General features: G+C 55.1%; 1 protein-coding gene across 3 annotated transcripts in view; it reads left to right on the forward strand.

Annotated features, from left to right (window-relative positions):
• ELAVL3 (ELAV like neuron-specific RNA binding protein 3) overlaps positions 1 to 17418 on the forward strand; it is a 32266-nt gene extending 14848 nt beyond the window's left edge. The window contains exons 2-6 of one of the 3 annotated variants that reach the window (XM_015412229.1): positions 2279 to 2382; positions 4912 to 5065; positions 7756 to 7981; positions 14173 to 14211; positions 17091 to 17418. In XM_015412229.1, coding sequence (XP_015267715.1) covers positions 2279 to 2382; positions 4912 to 5065; positions 7756 to 7981; positions 14173 to 14211; positions 17091 to 17418 — 851 coding nt within the window. Of the gene's footprint in view, positions 1 to 2278; positions 2383 to 4911; positions 5066 to 7755; positions 7982 to 14172; positions 14212 to 17069 lie in introns of all 3 variants that reach the window. The other 2 variants (XM_015412228.1, XM_015412230.1) reach the window with 2 other exon arrangements.
• Positions 17419 to 18959: the final 1541 nt, after the last annotated feature.

The following is an 18959-nucleotide window of genomic DNA, read 5'->3' on the forward strand; positions in this document are numbered from 1 at the left end:
CTGGGCTGTCTGCCTGTGGTCTTGGCATTGTAGGGCATGACATTTCACCAGCAGCTTTGACTGGCATCCTCAGAGGTATAACACAGAAAGGTGGAGGACTCTCTGTGTCAAGGTGAGAAGAAAAATGGTAGGCAGGTAACTTATATCTACTCAGGAAGGTGGGGTAGGGCTGAGTCATTATCTTGTTGGAGTTCCCCAGGCTTTGAAAACATGCTAATGGAGGAGCTTTCCTGTTCTTTTCTTTTGCATACGGGTTGTTTCCTGAGGAGGCTTCCTGTTTCCTGAGGAGGTTCTTTTGCATATGGATTGGCTGATGAAATTCTAATCTTATCTGTAGTGCTACTGTCCTACGTAGAGCCTTTTGTGTTTTTCAGGACAGGAAACCATGCCCTATTTATTTTTAAACTCTCTTCTTTCCTGTTGAAATGGTGTTTATGTTTATGGATTCCAATGGCTTCCCTGTGTAATCTGACATGGCAATTGGAAGTGTTGTCCGGCCTTTCAGTGTCTTGGAACAAAATACTGTGTCCTGTTTGAGTCAGGCTATGTTCAGCCACTGCTGATTTTTCAGGTTAGGGTTAGGGTCTGGGTTAGGTCTGCAGTGTCTTTCATGTTCTTTTATTCTTGTCTGAACGCTACGCTGTGTGGTCCCGATGTAAACTTGTCTACAACTGCATGGTATGCGGTATACTCCTGCAGAAGTGAGGGGGTCTCTTCTGTCTTTTGCTGACGTAGCATCTGTTGTAAACCTTTATTTGTTTTAAGCTAGTTCCAGGTGGTCAGCTGTGTTGGTCTGAAGCAGTAGAACAAATGCAGTCCCCTGGCACCTTTAAGACCAACAGAGGTTTATTCAAGGTATGAGCTGTGGCGTGCATGGCACCCTTTTTCAAATACATTGGAATGGAAGGTAGAGTTCAAACTTATAAACAGAGGCCGAACAGGGCATTAACATGTAATGTGATGAAGATGCTTTAAGAGATGCAGAAACAAAACTAAATAACAAGCTGAGGTTATAAGGTCGACAGTTGTTTTGATTTAATTAAAGGGGGGAAGGACAGCAAAGCAATAAATATGTCAAAATAGGGGATAAATGTGAAAAGGCCTCTTTTCTAATTGTGGGAAGTGAAGGGAGACCGACCATTCGTCTCCTCAGGCTTGGAGGTAATTTAACAGCATTTTTTTTCTTTTGTTTTTGAGATGTGTGCAGTGGTATGTCAGCAAAACATTTCAATATTCCTGGTGTTACATCCAGTATGCTAATATACTCTTCTGAAAAAGAAGTACACTAAAATATATATAGTCCTTCCTGTTGAGAATACATATGTGAGGACTGAATGAGTTAGCATATGCAATGAGATAAGAAACCAATATCCCTGTTGAGTCCTGGGGGAGATTTTTGTTCTAGGTGTTGTAATAACTTGTCATTCAGCAGTTTCCCTTTCCATTCTGTTTCTGAAGTTCCTTTGTAATAAAACAGCTACCTTGAGGCCACCCACTGAATGTCCTGGAAGGCTGAAGTGTTCCCCCGCAGGTTTCTCAGTTTTGTGATTCCTGATAGCTTCACGTTGCAACATTGGCTTGAAGGACATGCCCTGCCCTGCACAGCACTGGCTGCCTATTGGATTCCGGATCCATTTCAAGGGGCTGGTGCTGACCTTTAGAGCCCTCTACGGCCAGGGGCCAGTGTACCTACAAGACCTCCTCTCTCCATAGGAGCCCCGGAGGGCACTGAGGTCCACAGATCAACATCTGTGAGTGGTCCCTGGCCCCAGGGACGTCCAGCTAGCCTCGACCAGAGCCAGGGCTCTTTCAGCCCTGGCCCCTGCCTGGTGGAATGAGCTCCCGTGTGAGATCAGGGCCCTGCCGGACCTATTGCAGTTCCGCAGGGCCTGCAAGACGGAGCTCTTCCGCCAGGCATTTGGTTGAGGCAGTGGACGTGCCCCCCCCCAAGCTTCTCTGCCCAGCTTTTTCCCGCCAATTGTCCACCAGTCGCCATATTCTGATTGGTTATCTGACTACTGCTATAGTCACGTGGTATTTTAAGATACTTTATGATCTTTTATGTGTAAATTGTTATTTTAATATTGCTTTAATTGTATTATTTAAGTGTTGGGCACCGCCCCGAGCCCATCTGGGGAGGGCGGTATAGAAAAATCTAAATAAATAAATAAATATTTGTTCTCTTTTTTCTCTGGCGTCAAAGGAATCTTTCTCCCTCCTTCCTTGCCCGGTCTGCCTTCCGCTGTAACCTGTCTTTCTCGTCCTCTCCCACCACCAGGACAGAGTCTAGGCTACGGCTTCGTCAATTACGTGGACCCCAACGACGCCGACAAAGCCATCAACACCCTGAACGGACTCAAGCTCCAGACGAAAACAATCAAGGTGAGGAAGGTGGAGGGGGGGGGGGCCGAGAGAGGCTGATGGGAACCTCCGGATTCAGCAGGGGCCGTTGGGAAGGCCTGGGTCCGAGTGCGAAATAAATCGGGACTAGGGAGAGGCAGGATTGTTATCCCTTAGGTCACGTGATTCATGAGCGTAACAGTGACAGGGCAGGTCTCTGCCCCGAGCAGGTTGCAGTATAAATCTCGGGCGCTCTCTCGAGAAAGTGATTGGCAGAGCAAGAGGCACTGAGGGTCTGAATTGGAGGCCGAGGAGGAGGGAAGGCTGGGACCTCCTGCCGCCTCCCACTTTTCACAGTGTTCCCACGTGGTGCAGTCAGGCACGCCTGCTCTGGAGACCATCCTGCTGTTCAGAGAGAGCCCGCTTGCCAGTTTGGTGTCGTGGTTAGGAGCGCAGACTCTAATCTGGGAGAACCGGGTTTGATCCCCCCTCCCCTCACACGCAGCCAACTGGATGACCTTGGGTCAGTCACAGTTCTCTCAGAGCTGTTCTCTCAAGGGCAGTTTCTCTCAGAGCTCTCTCAGCCCCGCCTACTTCACAGGGTGTCTGTTGTGGGGAGAGGAAAGGAAGGAGATTGTAAGCCAGTCTGAGACTTCGAGTGAAGGGCAGGGTATAAATCCAACCCTTCTTCAAGACTTAATATGGAGAAACGTCCTCTCCTCTGTAGCCACTCACTTTGTACCTACAAGGTATTTAAACACTGGCAAAGGCACAAGCTAAGGATCCCGGGAGCCGTTCCCTACAGTGCTCCTAAAATGGAAGTTCAGGGATGTGTGTGCCCCCCCACCCCCCCGGCACCACAGAAATTAGGATCTTTGACTGGGTGGCGAATCAGTTCTTCAAGACAGATGATGAAGAAGAAGAGATTGGATTTATACCCCATGGCCCTTCACTACCCAAAGGTGTCTCAGAGCGGCTTACAAACTCCTTTCCCTTCCCCTCCCCACAACAGACACCCCCTGTGAGGCAGGTGCGGCTGAGAGAGAAGGAGGAGGAGGAGATTGGATTTATACCTCACCCTTCACTTGGAGTCTCAGAGCGGCTTCCAAACTCCTTTCCCTTCCCCTCCCCACAACAGACACCCTGTGAGGTGGGTGGGGCTGAGAGAGCTCTTCACAGAAACTGCTCTTTTCCAAGGACAGCTGTGCCAGAGCTTGTGACTGACCCAAGGTCACATCAGCAGCTGCGAGTGGAGGAGTGGGGAATCAAACCCGGTTCTCCCAGATTAGAGTCCGCACACTTAACCACTACACCAAACTGGTCCACCTTCCTCTTCCCGAGGACTCAAGACAGTGAGCGAGGCCTACAGCGAGGCCACAAAGAATTGCAAATGACAAAGGAGACTTAATTAAGAGAAACAGTATTTTTTAAAAAAATAGGTGGGGGAATTAGGAGACCAAAATGAGAGGCTGAGTCCAAAGACAGAACGAGAGCAAGTTCTGCCACTCAAGGAAAGGGAGGAAGACAGGAGGGAAGTCAAGCCAGAAGGGGAGGCTCAGCCCCGAGATCCAAATGAGAATCCAGGGCTCAGTAAGGAGATCTGGGCAGCCAGAGAGCCAAGGAACCAGTGTCCCCTCTAAGCTGAGTTAGTGTGAGCCAGCTCACAGTTCTTTAGCCTCCAGCTCACACATTTTTGTCTTTGCCCGGGAAGGAGGGCTCCAGAGCAAACTAATTTATGCAGCAGCCAAACTGCTCGCTCACAATTTAAATGCCGGCAGCTCACAAAGTAGAATTTTTGCTCACAGGACTCCGCAGCTTAGAGGGAGCATTGTGCAACTCCCTGGCAAGTATGCATAGCTTGTTCATCTATGTGCCTGGTCGGCCCATGCGCCTCCACCAAAGTGTTTCTGTGCAGGCAAAACCTGTGGCCAGCCGTAAGAACTGCCAAGGGCACCCCAGAAGCAAGGGATGACACTAATTCAGTATCTGATATCTTCTGTTTAAAGCTTTTTATCCCTGAAAATTAATCCTTATTGGTGTATGTGATCGTTGAAAGCCATGTAACTGTGACCAATTAATTGCTAAAATAATAACCCTGATTAAAGACACCAGGTGAAAGCATGAAGTTGACCCTATTTTAGCAGTTTTAAATAGTGTGCACATCTGGCTTACGACGACGTAAAAACACCTGTCTGTGTTCTAGATCTAGCTCTTTATTACAGACCTTTAAAGGGGAAGCATTAAGTTTGTATAAAGTAAAAGCTATTGACTTGCATTCTCCTTTTTTGGCAGAGAATGCTGCAAGAAATAAAATGGTTTAGGCAAGTTTGTTGATATGTTTGAGTCTAAGCATAAATAAAAGGGTTTTTGTGAGTTTAAAAAAGAAAAGAAAGAAAATGAGGAAGTCGGGAAGCCTGGAGAAAAACCTCTGCCTTCCGTGCCTTGCCTCCCCCTCGTCCTCCTCCTCCTGGAAGGCCACAGTTTTGACCCAGGTTCCGTCCACATTGGGAATGCACCAGAAGCACGGTTTGGGGAAATAAAAGGCCCTCTCCTCCATCCCCCCCCCTCCAGGTGTCTTACGCCCGGCCCAGCTCGGCCTCCATCCGCGACGCCAACCTCTACGTCAGTGGCCTACCTAAGACCATGAGCCAGAAAGAGATGGAGCAGCTCTTCTCGCAGTACGGGCGCATAATCACATCCCGCATCCTCGTCGACCAGGTCACAGGTAATGATCAGCAAGAGGGCGATCCAGCACTAAGAACACAAGAACATCAGAGGAGCCCATGTTGGATCAGGCCAATGGCCCATCCAGTCCAACACTCTGTGTCACACAGTGGCCAGAAATACCAGGGGCCATCAGGAGGTCCAGCAGTGGGGCCAGGACACGAGAAGCCCTCCCATTCTTGCCCCTGACCCCAAGAAGACAGAGCATCCCTTGTCCCAGAGTCCCTGTCTATACCTTGTGGCTAATAGCCACTGATGGACCTCTGCTCCATATGTTTATCCAATTCCCTCTTGAAGCCGTCCATGCTTGTAGCTGCCACCCCCTCCTGTAGCACAGTACTGCATAAGGTTGAAAGGTGGAGTAGAAACATTTTAATCAAAGAAGCCTCCTAATGCCAGGCGTGGGCGAACCAAGTTCATGGTTAACAGGGCTGGCCATTGGAGGAAGATGGGCCCAGCCTTTGGAGGCTTACTTGATTAAAATGGTTCTACTCCACCTTTTTGACCTCACGGCAGCCGACAACTCGCCCTTTAAAATGACGGGTAAAGAACTGACAGGACCTAGAAAAAGGAGAAACAGAATTAAGAACACCAGAAGAGCCCTGCCTGGATCAGACCAATGGTCCATCTAGTCCAGTATCCCGTCTCACACAGGGGCCAGCCAGTGAGACAGAATGCTGGACTAGATGGACCATTGGTCCGATCCAGCAGGGCTCTTCTTGTGTTCTTAGACGCTTCTCCTTTCCCTGCTTTTCTCCTTTTTCTAGGTCCTGTCAGTTTTATATGCCGGGTTGTCGGCTGCCATGAGGTCAAAAAGGCGGAGCGGGACCATTTTAATCAAATAAGCCTCCTAATGCTGGGCCCATCTTTCCCCAGTGACCGGCCCCATTATCAGTGAGCTCGGTTCTCTTGCAGCCAAATGCTGCCGGTCAAAAAGGGATGGTTTTAGTGGCCAAAGTGTGTGTCCGGCCAACAGGTGTGGGGATGGAGTCCAGGGAAAGGGTGGTGCTACCAAGAGGCCTCTCCGACTTGCCTCCGAAGGCGGAGGCCCCCTGGCACGTTGGCTGTCTCGACCCCCCGACAGGCTCCTCTGGGAGTGGAGTGGCAGTCTTTCCCAGACCGGGCCAGATACGATCTTTTGGGAAGGGTGGCCATCAAGGCGCCCTTTGCGTGCCACGGAGACTGGAAGGTGCAGGTTTTTGCACGTCTCTCTCACTTTGACGCCATTTTCCTACCTCAGCACCCACAGGTGACATTTTCCCCTCCCGCCGGAGGGCTTTTTCCAGGCTTTTCTTTAAAAAAAAAAAGAGGTAATTCGCAGGTTGCTGTAGTGCTATAGCATGATAAGAGTCTGTTGCAACAATGTGGTGTTTCACAGCTTTTTTTAAAAAAATGTAAATCTCTAGCTCTTTTGGTGGCAGAGATGTACGGGGAAAGGTACTGGCCGCGCATGTCTCTTTATAACTCTAAAGCCAAAAGAACTAGAGACCAACTTAAAAAAAACACACACACAGGAAAGGTGGGATGTTAGTCCATTGCCGCAACAGATGGTTAGAAGGTCACTACAGCTGTGGAAGGCCTTTGCTGCGGTGGCCCCTCAATGCGTGCCCCGCGGGACCTACTCGCGTTCCGCAGGGCACGTAAGACGGAGCAACTCCACCAGGCATTCCACTAATGTAGTTTTGGTGGACTTTGTTGGTCTGAAAGGTGCCCCCGGACTGGTCCTCAGTGCTGCTCGGTGTTTGTGCCAAAAGCATCACGTCTGTCATGTGCTGAGTTTTTAACTGGATTGCATTGAAGCCACAGTTTTATTATTATTCCTGTATTGCTCTGCTGTGAGCTGCCCTGAGGCCCCCATTCTGGGGGAGGGGTGGGATTAAAAAAATAATCAAAAATTAAATAAACAACACTCTTCGGGACGTTGCTATTACCAACTATTTTTAAGCCTGGGCGGGGGGGGAATAGCCCTCCAACGGCAGAGGGTTGAATGGAAGGGTGCCCTCCCCCTCAAGTCTTCAGAGGCAGAAGTGAGGCAGGTTCCCGTAACGCTCCGTCTCTACCTGTTGGGGCTCCGGCAGGGCTCAAGGCCACCCCTCGCCGCAGAGGTCTGCTGCCCGGCCTCTCTGCAGTGGGGACCCGACGGGAGGGCTGCCCCCCCCAGCCTTGTGGATGATGTGGCCGCGCAGCTAGGGAGCTGGGTTCCAGTCCCGCCTCTACTCCTAGGAGCGGCCGGCTTTGGAATACCAGGGCCATGACCCTACAGCTGCTGAAGTAAGAGCGAGTGCCAGTCTTCATTCGAGTGTGCCCCCCCCCCCAAGTATCTGGGACGAAGGGGCTCCTCTGTAGAGGCATCTGGCTCCGGGGTACCACGTCCCTCTGGCACCGCATCTCTGCTGAGCCCCCGGCCCCTGCCTCGGGGGTTCCTCCCGCTGCCCGTTGCGTCCTCAGTGCGCAGCCGTGCTGTCGGCTTGCTCCCTCGCGTGTGCCCCTCGCCGATGATGCGATGAACCCGAGGCCAGGGGGTGGCTCTGAAGATGGGGGGGGAGTCTTCACGGGGCTTCCACCCTGGACAGGCGCCCCCCCCCCCCCCGTGGGCCAGGTCTGCTCCCGTGGCAGGCGGACTGTGCCCGGTCCCCCGGCCGCCCGGCTCCTCCTTCCCCGGACTGTGCAGGGGTCCCTCTCCTCCCGCAGGCGTCTCCAGAGGGGTGGGCTTCATCCGCTTCGACAAGAGGATAGAGGCCGAGGAGGCCATCAAGGGCCTGAACGGGCAGAAGCCGCTGGGCGCCAGCGAGCCCATCACCGTCAAGTTTGCCAACAACCCCAGCCAGAAGACGGGCCAGGCGCTGCTCACCCACCTCTACCAGACCACCGCCCGGCGGTACACCGGGCCCCTGCACCACCAGACCCAGCGCTTCAGGTGAGACGCCGTCCCCTCCCCCCCCACCGAAGGAGGCCCCCCCATCTGCTCGGGGGGGGGCGCAGGACCCAGAGGGCCACGGCCCAAGGTGGGGCCCGTGTCTGTCCGGTCTGGCGCCCACGGGGTCGGGGGGGCGGGAGGATAGGCCGTGAAGGTCCCAGAACCTCGTCTTGCAACATCCGGCAGGCGTTACGTTTGCCCGAGGACCCTGCTGGGGTGGGTGGGTGGGGGCTCCTTGTCCCAGATCTGGGCCCCTTCCCCTCCTCCTGGAGCGGCGGCCAGAGCACAGGGCAGCACCAGTGGTACCACCCGCTGGCCACCAATGCGTTTCTCGTGCTGAGTTGTGGGAGGCAGGCAGGCAGGCAGGCTTCCGGTGAGAAGGGCCCCCTCCTATGCTGGAACGCTGAGTTGGAACAGACCGGTCCTCGCAAGGGAGAGTCCACTCATGCAGCCCTTGCCTCGTGGGAAAGTCAGCGCTTGGCGGAAGACTTCTGTTGCCAGCGGGGAGGGGAGTAGGAGGCCAGGCGGCTCGGTTCTGCCCGCAGGTCCCAGGGGGAGGCAGCCCAGCACGCCCCCTGCACCATTCCCCCCACCTGGTTTCAGCACCAGAAGTGGGTTCATCCAGTATTCAGGGAGTGTGTCCGTGTGTGTGCAGGGGTGTGTGTGTCACTTCCCCGTTGAACTGGAGAATAGATTGGCATGGGCCTAGGGTTGCCAAACTCCAGGTGGCACCAGGAGATCTCATGAGAACAGAAGAGAGAAGCCCATGTTGGACCAGGCCAGTGGCCCCTCCAGTCCAACACTCTGTGTCACACAGGGGTCAGAAACACCAGGTGCCCTCAGGAGGTCCAGCCGTGGGGGCCCTCCCGCTGCTATTAGAATAGCTCTCCAGACCAGGCAGGTCAGTTCCACTGGAGAAAATGGCTCCTGTAGAGGGTGGACTCCGTAACATGGTTCCCCGCTGTGGACCCTCCCCTCCCCAAACCCCGCCCTCCCCAGGCTCCACCCCTCCAAATCTGCCCCTCTGTGGCAGACTCCCACCTGGTGCGAGGGGTTACAGAGCCATCACCCTTGCCGGTGAGGCCGGCCCACAGTGTCGGGCGTGTTCAGGAGCCAGGGGTCCGAGTCCTGAGCGCCCCCGTGAGGCCGCCGCTTTGGGGTTGACTCTACGGGCGCAGTGGGGCCTCTCCCTAAGCCTCGTTCCGGGCATCTGCGGATCCCAGCGTGGTCCCTGCAGGGACCTGTGCATCGTGTGCTCAGGGACAGATCCCGAAGGTCGCTCGAAGGAGGCGGGTCTAGGCTGGACTCGTGCCGACGCCAGGCAGCAGTGCTGAAGCCAGACGGGAACCGAACGGAACAGCTACGGTGTCTTCCATCCAGTTTGTTTCTGGGGGCCTGGGGGCCGCCCGGGAGTCTAGGTCTGCAGCAAACGTTCAGTACCCAGTATGTGCCATGTCATGTTTTTCCATGTGTATGTGCCAGGGCTGCGTCACATGTGACATTTTCCCCACGTGGCCCTGGACAGCTGCAGGGGGAAACCCTCTCACACGCACCACTGCGTGGCAAAGCAGCACACAGCTCTCTTTCCCGGCGGCCGATTGTGGCTTCTCAATCCTCACGTACTTGTGGTAAACCAGACACACGTGGGTTTTGTGTGCAAAGCTGTACACGAGTTTGCACGGCCTCCTCTCTGCGCCGCTGCTGGGAAATGTCACGTGTGAAACGGCCCGCTGCTTCTTTCTGAAACGACCATTGTGTGGCTCCCCGTTGTGTAGCACATGCTTCCCGCAGACTGCTTCGTACCCCCATCCTTGGTGGCTGGCCGTCCTCCCCACGCGCGGGGGCCGCTCACACCCACGCAGCCTGCTCCCCAGCCAACTGTGGGGGGCCCGGGGTTGTGGTGGGAGGGGGCGGCCTTCCTGTCTTCTCCAGTGTCGATCGTGTGAGGAGGGGACGGCCGGAGGCTCCATCAGGCAAGAGGGAGGTTGGCAAGAGCCGGGGAGGCCTGGGGAACTGGGAAGGGCAGCTTGGGCACTGGGGTGTGCCAGGAGGAGGCCGGGGGGGGGGGGCAGCCCCTCTCCTTTATTGCCAGCTCGGGGGGCTTAAGGGGCATTTAGCCTTCCTTTCCCCAGAGGAGCCTGCTGGAGCACTCCTTTGCCTCTGGAGGTCATGGCTGTGTGAGAGTTGTGCGGTTAGGAGCCCTCGTGTGCTCTGCCCCCAGCGCGGCCACATCTCACACGGAGCCTCCCTGAACGCCCCTCCAAAACCAGCACTTTCGTGCTCCGTATTTCTGCTCTGTATCTCTCCTGCACTGTCAGGAACCACGGTGGGAAACAGCCAGATAACCGTGTACTATACATTTCAAGTCCATTGAAAGCACATGAAAATAGAGCAACGCTATAGGAGCCAAGAAGCATTTTCTTTTCTTTTCGCCAAGGCTCTCAAGTGCTCAGTGGCTCAGCTCTCGGGCTTTGCCCCGCCCTCTTCCAGGAGGCTGTTCCGTGAGGGCGGTGGTGGCCTCCGCAAAAGCCGCAGCCCAGCCTAGTGCTCCAGACAGAGGCCCCGCTGGGGAAATGAAGCTGGCGCCCGGGGAACAGGCGGCGGGGGCGGTCCTCCCTGCGTGTGGGTCCCAGGCGTGCATTTGGCTCGAAAGGTGTAAACCGTAGACTTTGAACTAGCCCCGAATCTGGCGGGCAATTCTTGGACTAGGAACCTCCGCGTGGGAGCAGCAGGAGCCCAGGGGCCGATCCTTGCCGGCAGACGGGGCCCCGCGATTGGCACCCGCCGAAGTCCCTAGCTCGTCTCGAAAGGCAGCCTCCCGTGGAACCTGCTGCAGCCACGAGTGGAGGATTCAGGCGGGTCGCCGTGGTGGTCTTCAAGGTGCCACCGGACTCCCAACTTTCTTCTCGGCCAACTAGTGTAGATCGTTTCAGATGGTGGCCTTTTTTGCCTTCTCTGCTGGCGAACAAATAACTTCCTGGGAGGTTCGAGAACTCCCCCCCCCCCCCAGAAAGCTCTGTGGAAAGTTCCCCACCTGGCTGAATGTTTCTCTCCATGGGCAGCGGGATTCTCCCTTGAGTCCACGAGCAGAGCACTTGGCAATGTCTGCCACTTCTCTGTGGGCCTTCGTCTCCCCGTGTTTGCTGTGATCTGTGAGGACAGGAGCACGTGTGGAGGCCGGGCGTCTTCTCCTGACCCTTGAGGAAGAGTTTAGGTTTGGAATCCGGAGAGTCACAGGCTCAGAGGAGGCTGGCCGGCAACCCCTCCCCCTCAGCCAGGTTCTCTCACCAGGGGCAGGAATGTCCTCTCAAGCTCCCCCACACACAATGAGTTGACCCAGACCAGGCCTGCTAACTCAGGGCAGGGGTCATTTCGTAGAAAAGGAGGTGCAGGAGCTCATTCGCATAACTCATGTGCATATCCCACACCCCCTGACATCACCAGAAGTGTGTCAGAAGGCTCCACCCCAAAAATCTCCAGGTATTTTCCAATTCAGATTCCAACCTGGGTCTCCCAAATCCTTGTCTGGAACACTGACCACTACACAACACTTCATGGGGCAGTGGCTGCTGAGCAGTAGCAAGCCGCTGGGCCTGCACGAGTTATGCAGGTTTCATGGTGTCAAGTTGTCCAGTGGCTGCTGTCAGGCCTGACATGCTCTCTCCCCCTACATTTCCTGACAGAAACAAATGCTTGAAGGCTGGAAATACTGCTGTGGTTGACAAACAAGGGCCACTGAGAGAATTCCTTCCCTGTAGCTACAGGTGCTGCTTCTGTTATGGGCGAGGGTTGACCCAGTGTCTTTTCAACTGCCATCGATGATGGACGGCCGCTGGCTAGGTACTTCCCTACTGGTTCGCATCTTCCACAGCTAACAATGTTTTCTCATGGAGATGTTTTTGGCTGACAAAATCAAAGCATAAATCAATCATAATAAATCTATTTGATTCTTGACATGGCCAAATTTGTGGATAGTTGGATCCATAAACAAACAAGACAGTTGCTTCTACAAAAACTCTGAAATTAAAAACGTTGTTGTTGTTGTTGTTAGGCATTCAGTCATGTTCGAATCGCTAAAATAGTTTGATCTTGTCAGCCAAAAGCATCTTCATGAGCAAACATTCTTAGCTGAGGAAGATCCGGACCAGATCGGGGACTGTCTCCATAGGGTATAACGATCCTCCCCAGTTGCGGGTGGTGGTGGTGGCAGGCTTTCATCATTGAAGGGATGGCAAATTGCCTTCCCTTCAACGAAGGGAGCGTGCTGCCACCGTGGCGCAACCCCCCTCAGTCTTTGGAGTCGCTCCGCAGAGGTGGCACGCGTCTTTCAGATGTTTCTGGCCCTGCTCTCATGCAGAAGCTTCTACTGGGTTCCCTTCTTCCCCCCTTCCCTTCGCCCCGCATGGAGGTGAGGCAATGGGAGAGGAGGGGGGAAGGGATGGATCCCAGGCGCTTCTGCCTGTTAGAGGGGCTGGTCTGCTGGCCCCTCTGTCAGGCAGAAGAAGCCCTGGATTCCCTCTCTCTCCCTCCCCCCACCCCGCTCGGAGGTGAGGCAAAAGGAAAGGGGGGGGGAGGAGTTTACTTGTTACTCCCGGAACGCCATTCCTGCCCGTTCCGGCTCGAAATGACCCCTGACTCAGGGCATCTACAGATATTCCTCGGCAGCTGCCCTTCCCTTATGCTGAAGAAGTTTTGCATTTCTGAAGGCCAGAAGATGCTGAGCGTGACCTACTGTGTGCCTTTTGGTAATCTGGTTTTTCCCTTGGATGGTGTCCCAAGTCCGATTCAATGGCCAGCATACTGTTTTCTTCCCGTTCTCCCGGCTGATTAGTACTTTGAGGGCACTCCCCTTGGAAGGCAAAAGCATTCCTGGCAGAGTCTGCCCTCAACGTAGCTATTGTTAGAACAGGACAGCATCTGCGTAGTGTGCAGTCATGTGAACACACGTGTAAAAGCCATACACATACGAAGATAGTTTCCTTGTGTGTGCATGTGTGTATGCGTGGTTCATTTAACATGCCTTTGCAACAAAGCTATAAAAAGCAGGCTGTGGACACATACTTGGGTCTGAAAACTGTTGCGGCTAATTGATAAAAGTGTATTTCGCTCACACGTGGACACGCAAACTGGCCAGAGGCTCCCAAGTATCTCAGTGGTAACCTCTGAACTCAGCAGGGCTACATTATACGCATTGGGTGCATTTCCTGCTATGTGCACAGGTTACCCCACTGCACAGTTTGCGGGTTTCTTTACAGAACGTTGCCCTGTTGTGCAAACTTCTTTGGAGAGCTGTAACTCTTGGGCAAAGCCAAGCTCTGTCCGGGGTGGGCAGTGGAGACTAGCTCATGAGCACGAAGACCGCAGCGGAGGATTTGGCCACTGGAGGCTGGAGCAGAAATTTGGGAGGGTTTAGGTTTTGCCAACAATCCTGAGGGCCAGGAACTTGTTTTTAAAATAAAATTTAAAAAAAAACCCTAAGCAGAGATGCTTGAACTTCTGGGGCCGGAGGTCACCCACGCAGGTTTTTAGAACAAACCGTGGGCAGAGAGGGTTGCTGCAGGAAAGCTGAGCTTGCCCTCCCGCGGAGGGAAGACAACGGCAATGCCACACCATGGTGGCGAGTTCGACCTGCAAAAGATCTTTGCTGTGTACTGCGGCAGGTGTGTGTTTTCCTAAAGGATGCTTATCGCCAGCCTCCTCGCTGTGCTGGAATCATCGCCCCCATGGCCCTTAACACCTGCCTGCCCACTCCCCACACCTCCCCAATGTGCAGAAACAGGTTAAAAATAGCTGGTGCCGGGGCATCTTTCCCGTTGCTATTAGTTTTTGGCATTTTTTTTAAAGCAAGGCACCTTTGCGCCCCTTCCCCCCCCCGGCGGCTGGCTGTGCTGCTCCTGCCTGCCCACTCCCCACACCTCCCCAATGTGCAGAAACAGGTTAAAAATAGCTGGTGCCGGGGCATCTTTCCCGTTGCTATTAGTTTTTGGCATTTTTTTTAAAGCAAGGCACCTTTGCGCCCCTTCCCCCCCCCCGGCGGCGGCCTGTGCTGCTCCTCCTCCTCGCAGTGGCCCCATGGCGGCCGCTCTACCCCCCCCCGCCCATCCCCCCACCAGAGGACCTCGCAGGGCCTTTCTGTTAACGAGATCGTCTACTAACATTGGCCTCTCCTCATCTTCCTCTTCCTCCCACAGGCTCGACAATTTGCTAAACATGGCCTACGGCGTCAAGAGGTAAATAGCCATCCCGAGCTCCCCCCACCCGCTCCCCTCCCCACCTCAGTCCGCAGCGCAAGGCTGGCGTGTCAAAAGGCAAGGGCCCCTCCCTCGGCCTCAGCAGCCGCACGGCTCTTTGTAGGAAAAGGATGCTGGGGGGGGTTCATGATGTGGAGGGCAGGGAGAGTGTCCCCTGAGGCGGGCCACCCGAGCCCTTCCGCCACACCACACCAGCACCTTGATTTTTTTGGCTGCCTGGTTCAGTTATGCGCCCCCCCCCGGACTACCTGTCTGTCTCCGAGTCGCTTCCCCGCCCCCAGGAAGCGTGGGAAGTGTAAAAGGAAGGGCCTCCATGACAGAACTGCTGGGGGGGGGGTCTGCAACATAGGGGCTTGCGTGTCTCGGGGAGACGGGCTCCCCTTTCCTGCCCCCGCCTCCCGCCTTGGGCCCGGCGGGGGGGGGGCGAGGGGCTTCCTTGTCTGGCTGTGCCTCCTGCTTCTGCTCTTTGTCATCCGTCTGTTTGGTGCTTCTTGGTTTCATTTGACGCTCTGCTGCTTTGGGGCGGGGGGGGGGGGACAGACGACCGAGGAGGCCCCCTGACCATTAACTACAGCTCCGCAGTTCTCTCAGAAAGCCTCCGAGAGGGCACCGTTGGTCTGGGCGGCCGCGTAGATAGCAGGAGAGGGCAGAGCCTGGTGTGAGGCCGCGCCCGGGCTGGCTGCTCGAGTCGGCCCCGGCCAGGAGATAATTGGTGGGGGGATCCAAAGAGAAGCTGGGGGGGCACAAACCCGGGGGGGGGGGACACCGGCATTCCCCCGTGGGAAGGAGAGGAGGCTTCCCGCACGCACGGACCAAGGACTGCTTTGGCTCCCCTCCCTCCCCGCAACGGTGCCTCAGGCAGTCTGCCACGCCGGCACCAATCCTGCGAAGCCATGCCGCGGGTGCTCCAGAACAAAATCATGGGGGGGGTGTCCCCCGGTGAAATGTGCCCCTTTGCTTACCAGCGGTGTGGAGTAGTTGCGAGGTCAACAGTCTTCCGTGTGCCTCGACTGGGAAGCCGTTGATCGAGGCGGCAAACTGTCCCCTTTGCGTGACAGACGGGGTGTCAGAGGAGGCTCACTCCCCCCACTCTGCCACGCCTGGCCTGGCCTGGCCTGAGGGGAGCAGGTTGTCTGAACAGTCACAGGGAGCGCGGCTGCCGCCACTCCGTCGGCCAGGTTGCAGGAGGATAGCCAGCAGGGTGAAGGTTTCCTACATTCTTGAGCAGGCCCGTAGCCAGGATTTTTTAAAGTCAGGGGGGCATTTAAATTTCTTAGGGGGGCACTGGCTGATCAATTTAATCCAGGGGAGAAGGCCGTGACACCCTGGGCTAGATGGGGAGTCAGGGGGCCTAGCCCCGAGATGCCCCCACTGTGGCTACGGGCCCGTTCTTGAGGCAGAGACAAACAATCCCCCCCACACACACACACACCGGATACAGAGCGACTTGTGGAAATGAGTGCAAAGCTTCAGGTTATCAAAGAGTGTGACGTTTTCCACGCACCTGGGATAGCATGAGACGGGAGGGATGAGAGGGCCATGGGCACTCGCAGAATTGGACAGGGGAGAGAGGCGTGGGTCGGCCCGCACCTCGCCTCTGGATTTGCTTGAGAAACAGCCCCCCCCCAACCCTCAGCTGGCCCATTTCCTAGGGTGTCGTTTGCTACCACTGAAAGTTCTCAACTGTCTGGTGGTGCTCTCTTCAGTTTGGAAACGGGGGTTTTCACAGCACACCAAATCCCACGCGACGTTTCTGCTCTTGCCTCATGAGCTTTTTCAGGTCCCAGAGAGCAGGCAGCCCCGGATGAGCCCCCCGAGCCCCCCCCCACACACACACACTTTGCGCCTGAGAAGGTTTAGCCAGAAGTGCCGTGAAGCCCACGGCCCGACGGGGTCTCTGAAGCCGGAGGGCAGGCCGAGGGGTCAGCCCGTCTCCAGGAAGGTTGGCTAGCGAGATGTGGGAACACGACGGGGACGGGGCTGCTGCTGGGGTCGGCCTCAGGGCCCATGAGCCGCTGCTGTCTTCCTCGGATGCAACCGAAAAAGAAGGGGAGCCAGGGTACAAGGGCAGGGACAAAGCACAAAAGCCACTGACCAGAGAGAACCAATATATGAAATGTGCAATAATAATTCAGTAGTGCAAAAATAGAATTACAGAACAATATTGGCCAAGGTGTAACCAAGATACAGAAGGAAGAATAATAATGGAAAGAAGAATAAAAGAAGGAAGAATAATAATGGAAAGAAGAATAAAGCCCAATTCACCATGGAGTGGACATTTCATGACGCGTAGTCTGGCTGCCGGCTGCCATGTTTCGAGTTGTTCTTATTCAAAAGCGATAGGCTATAAGGGGACCCAATCTCACTAGAAAGCACATACAAAGCCAGTTTAGAGCCCTATGTCCACTCCATGGTGAATTGCACGTCAAATTGGACTTTGATATTACAACGCTACTGGAGTGAGACACAGTAAAATGCTTGGGACTTTATTCTTCTTTCCATTATTATTCTTCCTTCTGTATCTTGGTTACACGTTGGCCAATATTGTTATGTAATTCTATTTTTGCACTATTGAATTATTATTACGCATTTCATAGATTGGTTATCTCTCGTCAGTGGCTTTTGTGCTGTCTTCCACAGATGGGCACGGTCCCACTGCAAGCTTTCTGGGCGACTAGCACCCTTCCCTTGTTGCCTGTGGGAGGTGAGATATAGACAGGTGGACGGGCGGTGCCTCCCCCAGAGGCCTTTCCCTGTGGGTAGACTGTGCCTCCCCAGACCGCTCCATCGCCCAGTGAGGCGGTGCTGGTGGAATGCCAGCCTTACACCCAAAGTAGTCCTCTCTCCTTGATCTCCAGGTTCTCTCCCATCACGATCGACAGCATGACCAGCCTGGCGGGTGTCAACCTGACGGGGGCCTCCAGCGCGGGCTGGTGCATCTTTGTGTACAACCTCTCCCCCGAGGCCGACGAGAGTGTCCTGTGGCAGCTCTTTGGGCCTTTCGGGGCCGTCACCAACGTCAAAGTGATCCGCGACTTCACCACCAACAAGTGCAAGGGCTTTGGCTTCGTCACCATGACCAACTACGACGAAGCCGCCATGGCCATCGCCAGCCTGAACGGCTACCGACTGGGCGACCGGATCCTCCAGGTGTCCTTCAAGACCAGTAAGCAACACAAGGCGTGAGCGAGCGGGGGGAGGGGAGGAAGGAGCGGCCCGCGCGCCGGGAACAGCCCTCTTCCCCGACTCCGCGACCGGATGGAAATATTCATTGACTCAATGTTGCCGAATATTCAACCGCCAGACACCGTGATCTTCTCTGGGGAGCGGGAGGCTCTCCCCCTCCTCCTCCCCTGTGCCCGACAGCCCCACGGGGGGAGCACGGACACAGCAAACCGTCAGCCACTCTGTGATGGTCCGACCCTGCTCTGGTAACACGCGGGGGAGGCGCGTCCACTCCAAATAAGTACGACATCATCTCTCTCTCTCTCTTTCTCTCTCTCTGTTTCTAAAGCTTGAGGACCCCCCCACGCCCCCCCATCCTACGCTTTCCTAGAACCCCCCCGCTCAAGGCCAAACAGAAACCATTCCCAATTCTGTCCATTCTTGTTTCACCCGATGGATTCTCACCCCCCACCCCCATGTCGCTCATTTGGTGGGGCACTGGAGGATAAAAGCCACTCTTTGCCAGGTGTAACAGACCCCCCCCCCGCCCAAGTGTCAGGCCGTTGTGGGTCCACAAACCCAAGAAAGGAAGGCATCCCTGCTCTTCTCCCTCGGCCTCGGGAGCGGCGCTTAAATGGTCCAGGCCGCCACCTTTGCCCTCGCCGAGGCGAGGCCTCCGATATCCTCCTTGAGTCATCCGGAGGGTTAGCGGTCGTTGTCGCTAATCCCACCACTTGGCCCGGCCCTCGATGCCAGTGCTTCTGGGAAATAAGGCCAGTCCCAATCCTGTGCATGTCCGGAATGTGGACCCTGCCTGAGAGTTCTGGAAGGAGCTTTGTTCCCGCGGGGAATCTCAGCACCACTTTGGGAGCACACGGTGTCCCTGCGAGTCAGCAAATCGTGCCTGTTAATTTGCTTGTTTCCGTGAACGCTTTGGGTTCCCAGGAGGGCATGGCCCATCACCCCGGGTGTCTCGGGCAGAGATGCTGGGGGCTTTCAGTGGAGTCCGCTCGTCCATCCTAATGGCTTTTAGGCAGGCTTAGAGCAGCCACATTCCTTTTGGGATCGGAACTGGGGACACGCTCCCTGTTTGAAAGGGAGGCGGTGGGCCGGGGAAGTGCTGGGTTTGGCCTTCTCTCCTGAGCCGAGCTGGCTGGCTGGCTTTCGACTGAAGGGTTGGCAGGACCACTCGCCTGGGGCCTTTGGGGAGAGGGAGCAGCAGGAGGCAGCCGACCCCCCCCCCACTCCAAATTGGGCTCTTTCGCTTCTCAGTAGGTCAGAAAAGGGAAGGGGCGGGAGCTGGGAGGGGCTCTTCCTTTCTCTCTTCCGACATAAAATTGGTGACCTAACAAAGCAGTGAAAAAAGGGGATACATGGAAAAGGTGAAGTAGGAAACGGAACAGAAAAAAAATTTAAAAAGATTTTTAAAAATCTATTTTTATAGAAAAGGAAAGAGACCTTGTTGGGAATTTTTACTGGGATTCTTGAACTTCACAGGTAGTCAGGTAGTCACACACAGAAACACACACACACACACGTTCAGAGGGAGAAGACGAGGGCCA

This window comes from Gekko japonicus, unplaced genomic scaffold (genome assembly GCF_001447785.1).
Source record: "Gekko japonicus isolate JY-2015 unplaced genomic scaffold, Gekko_japonicus_V1.1 scaffold2711, whole genome shotgun sequence".
NCBI lineage: Eukaryota > Metazoa > Chordata > Lepidosauria > Squamata > Gekkonidae > Gekko > Gekko japonicus.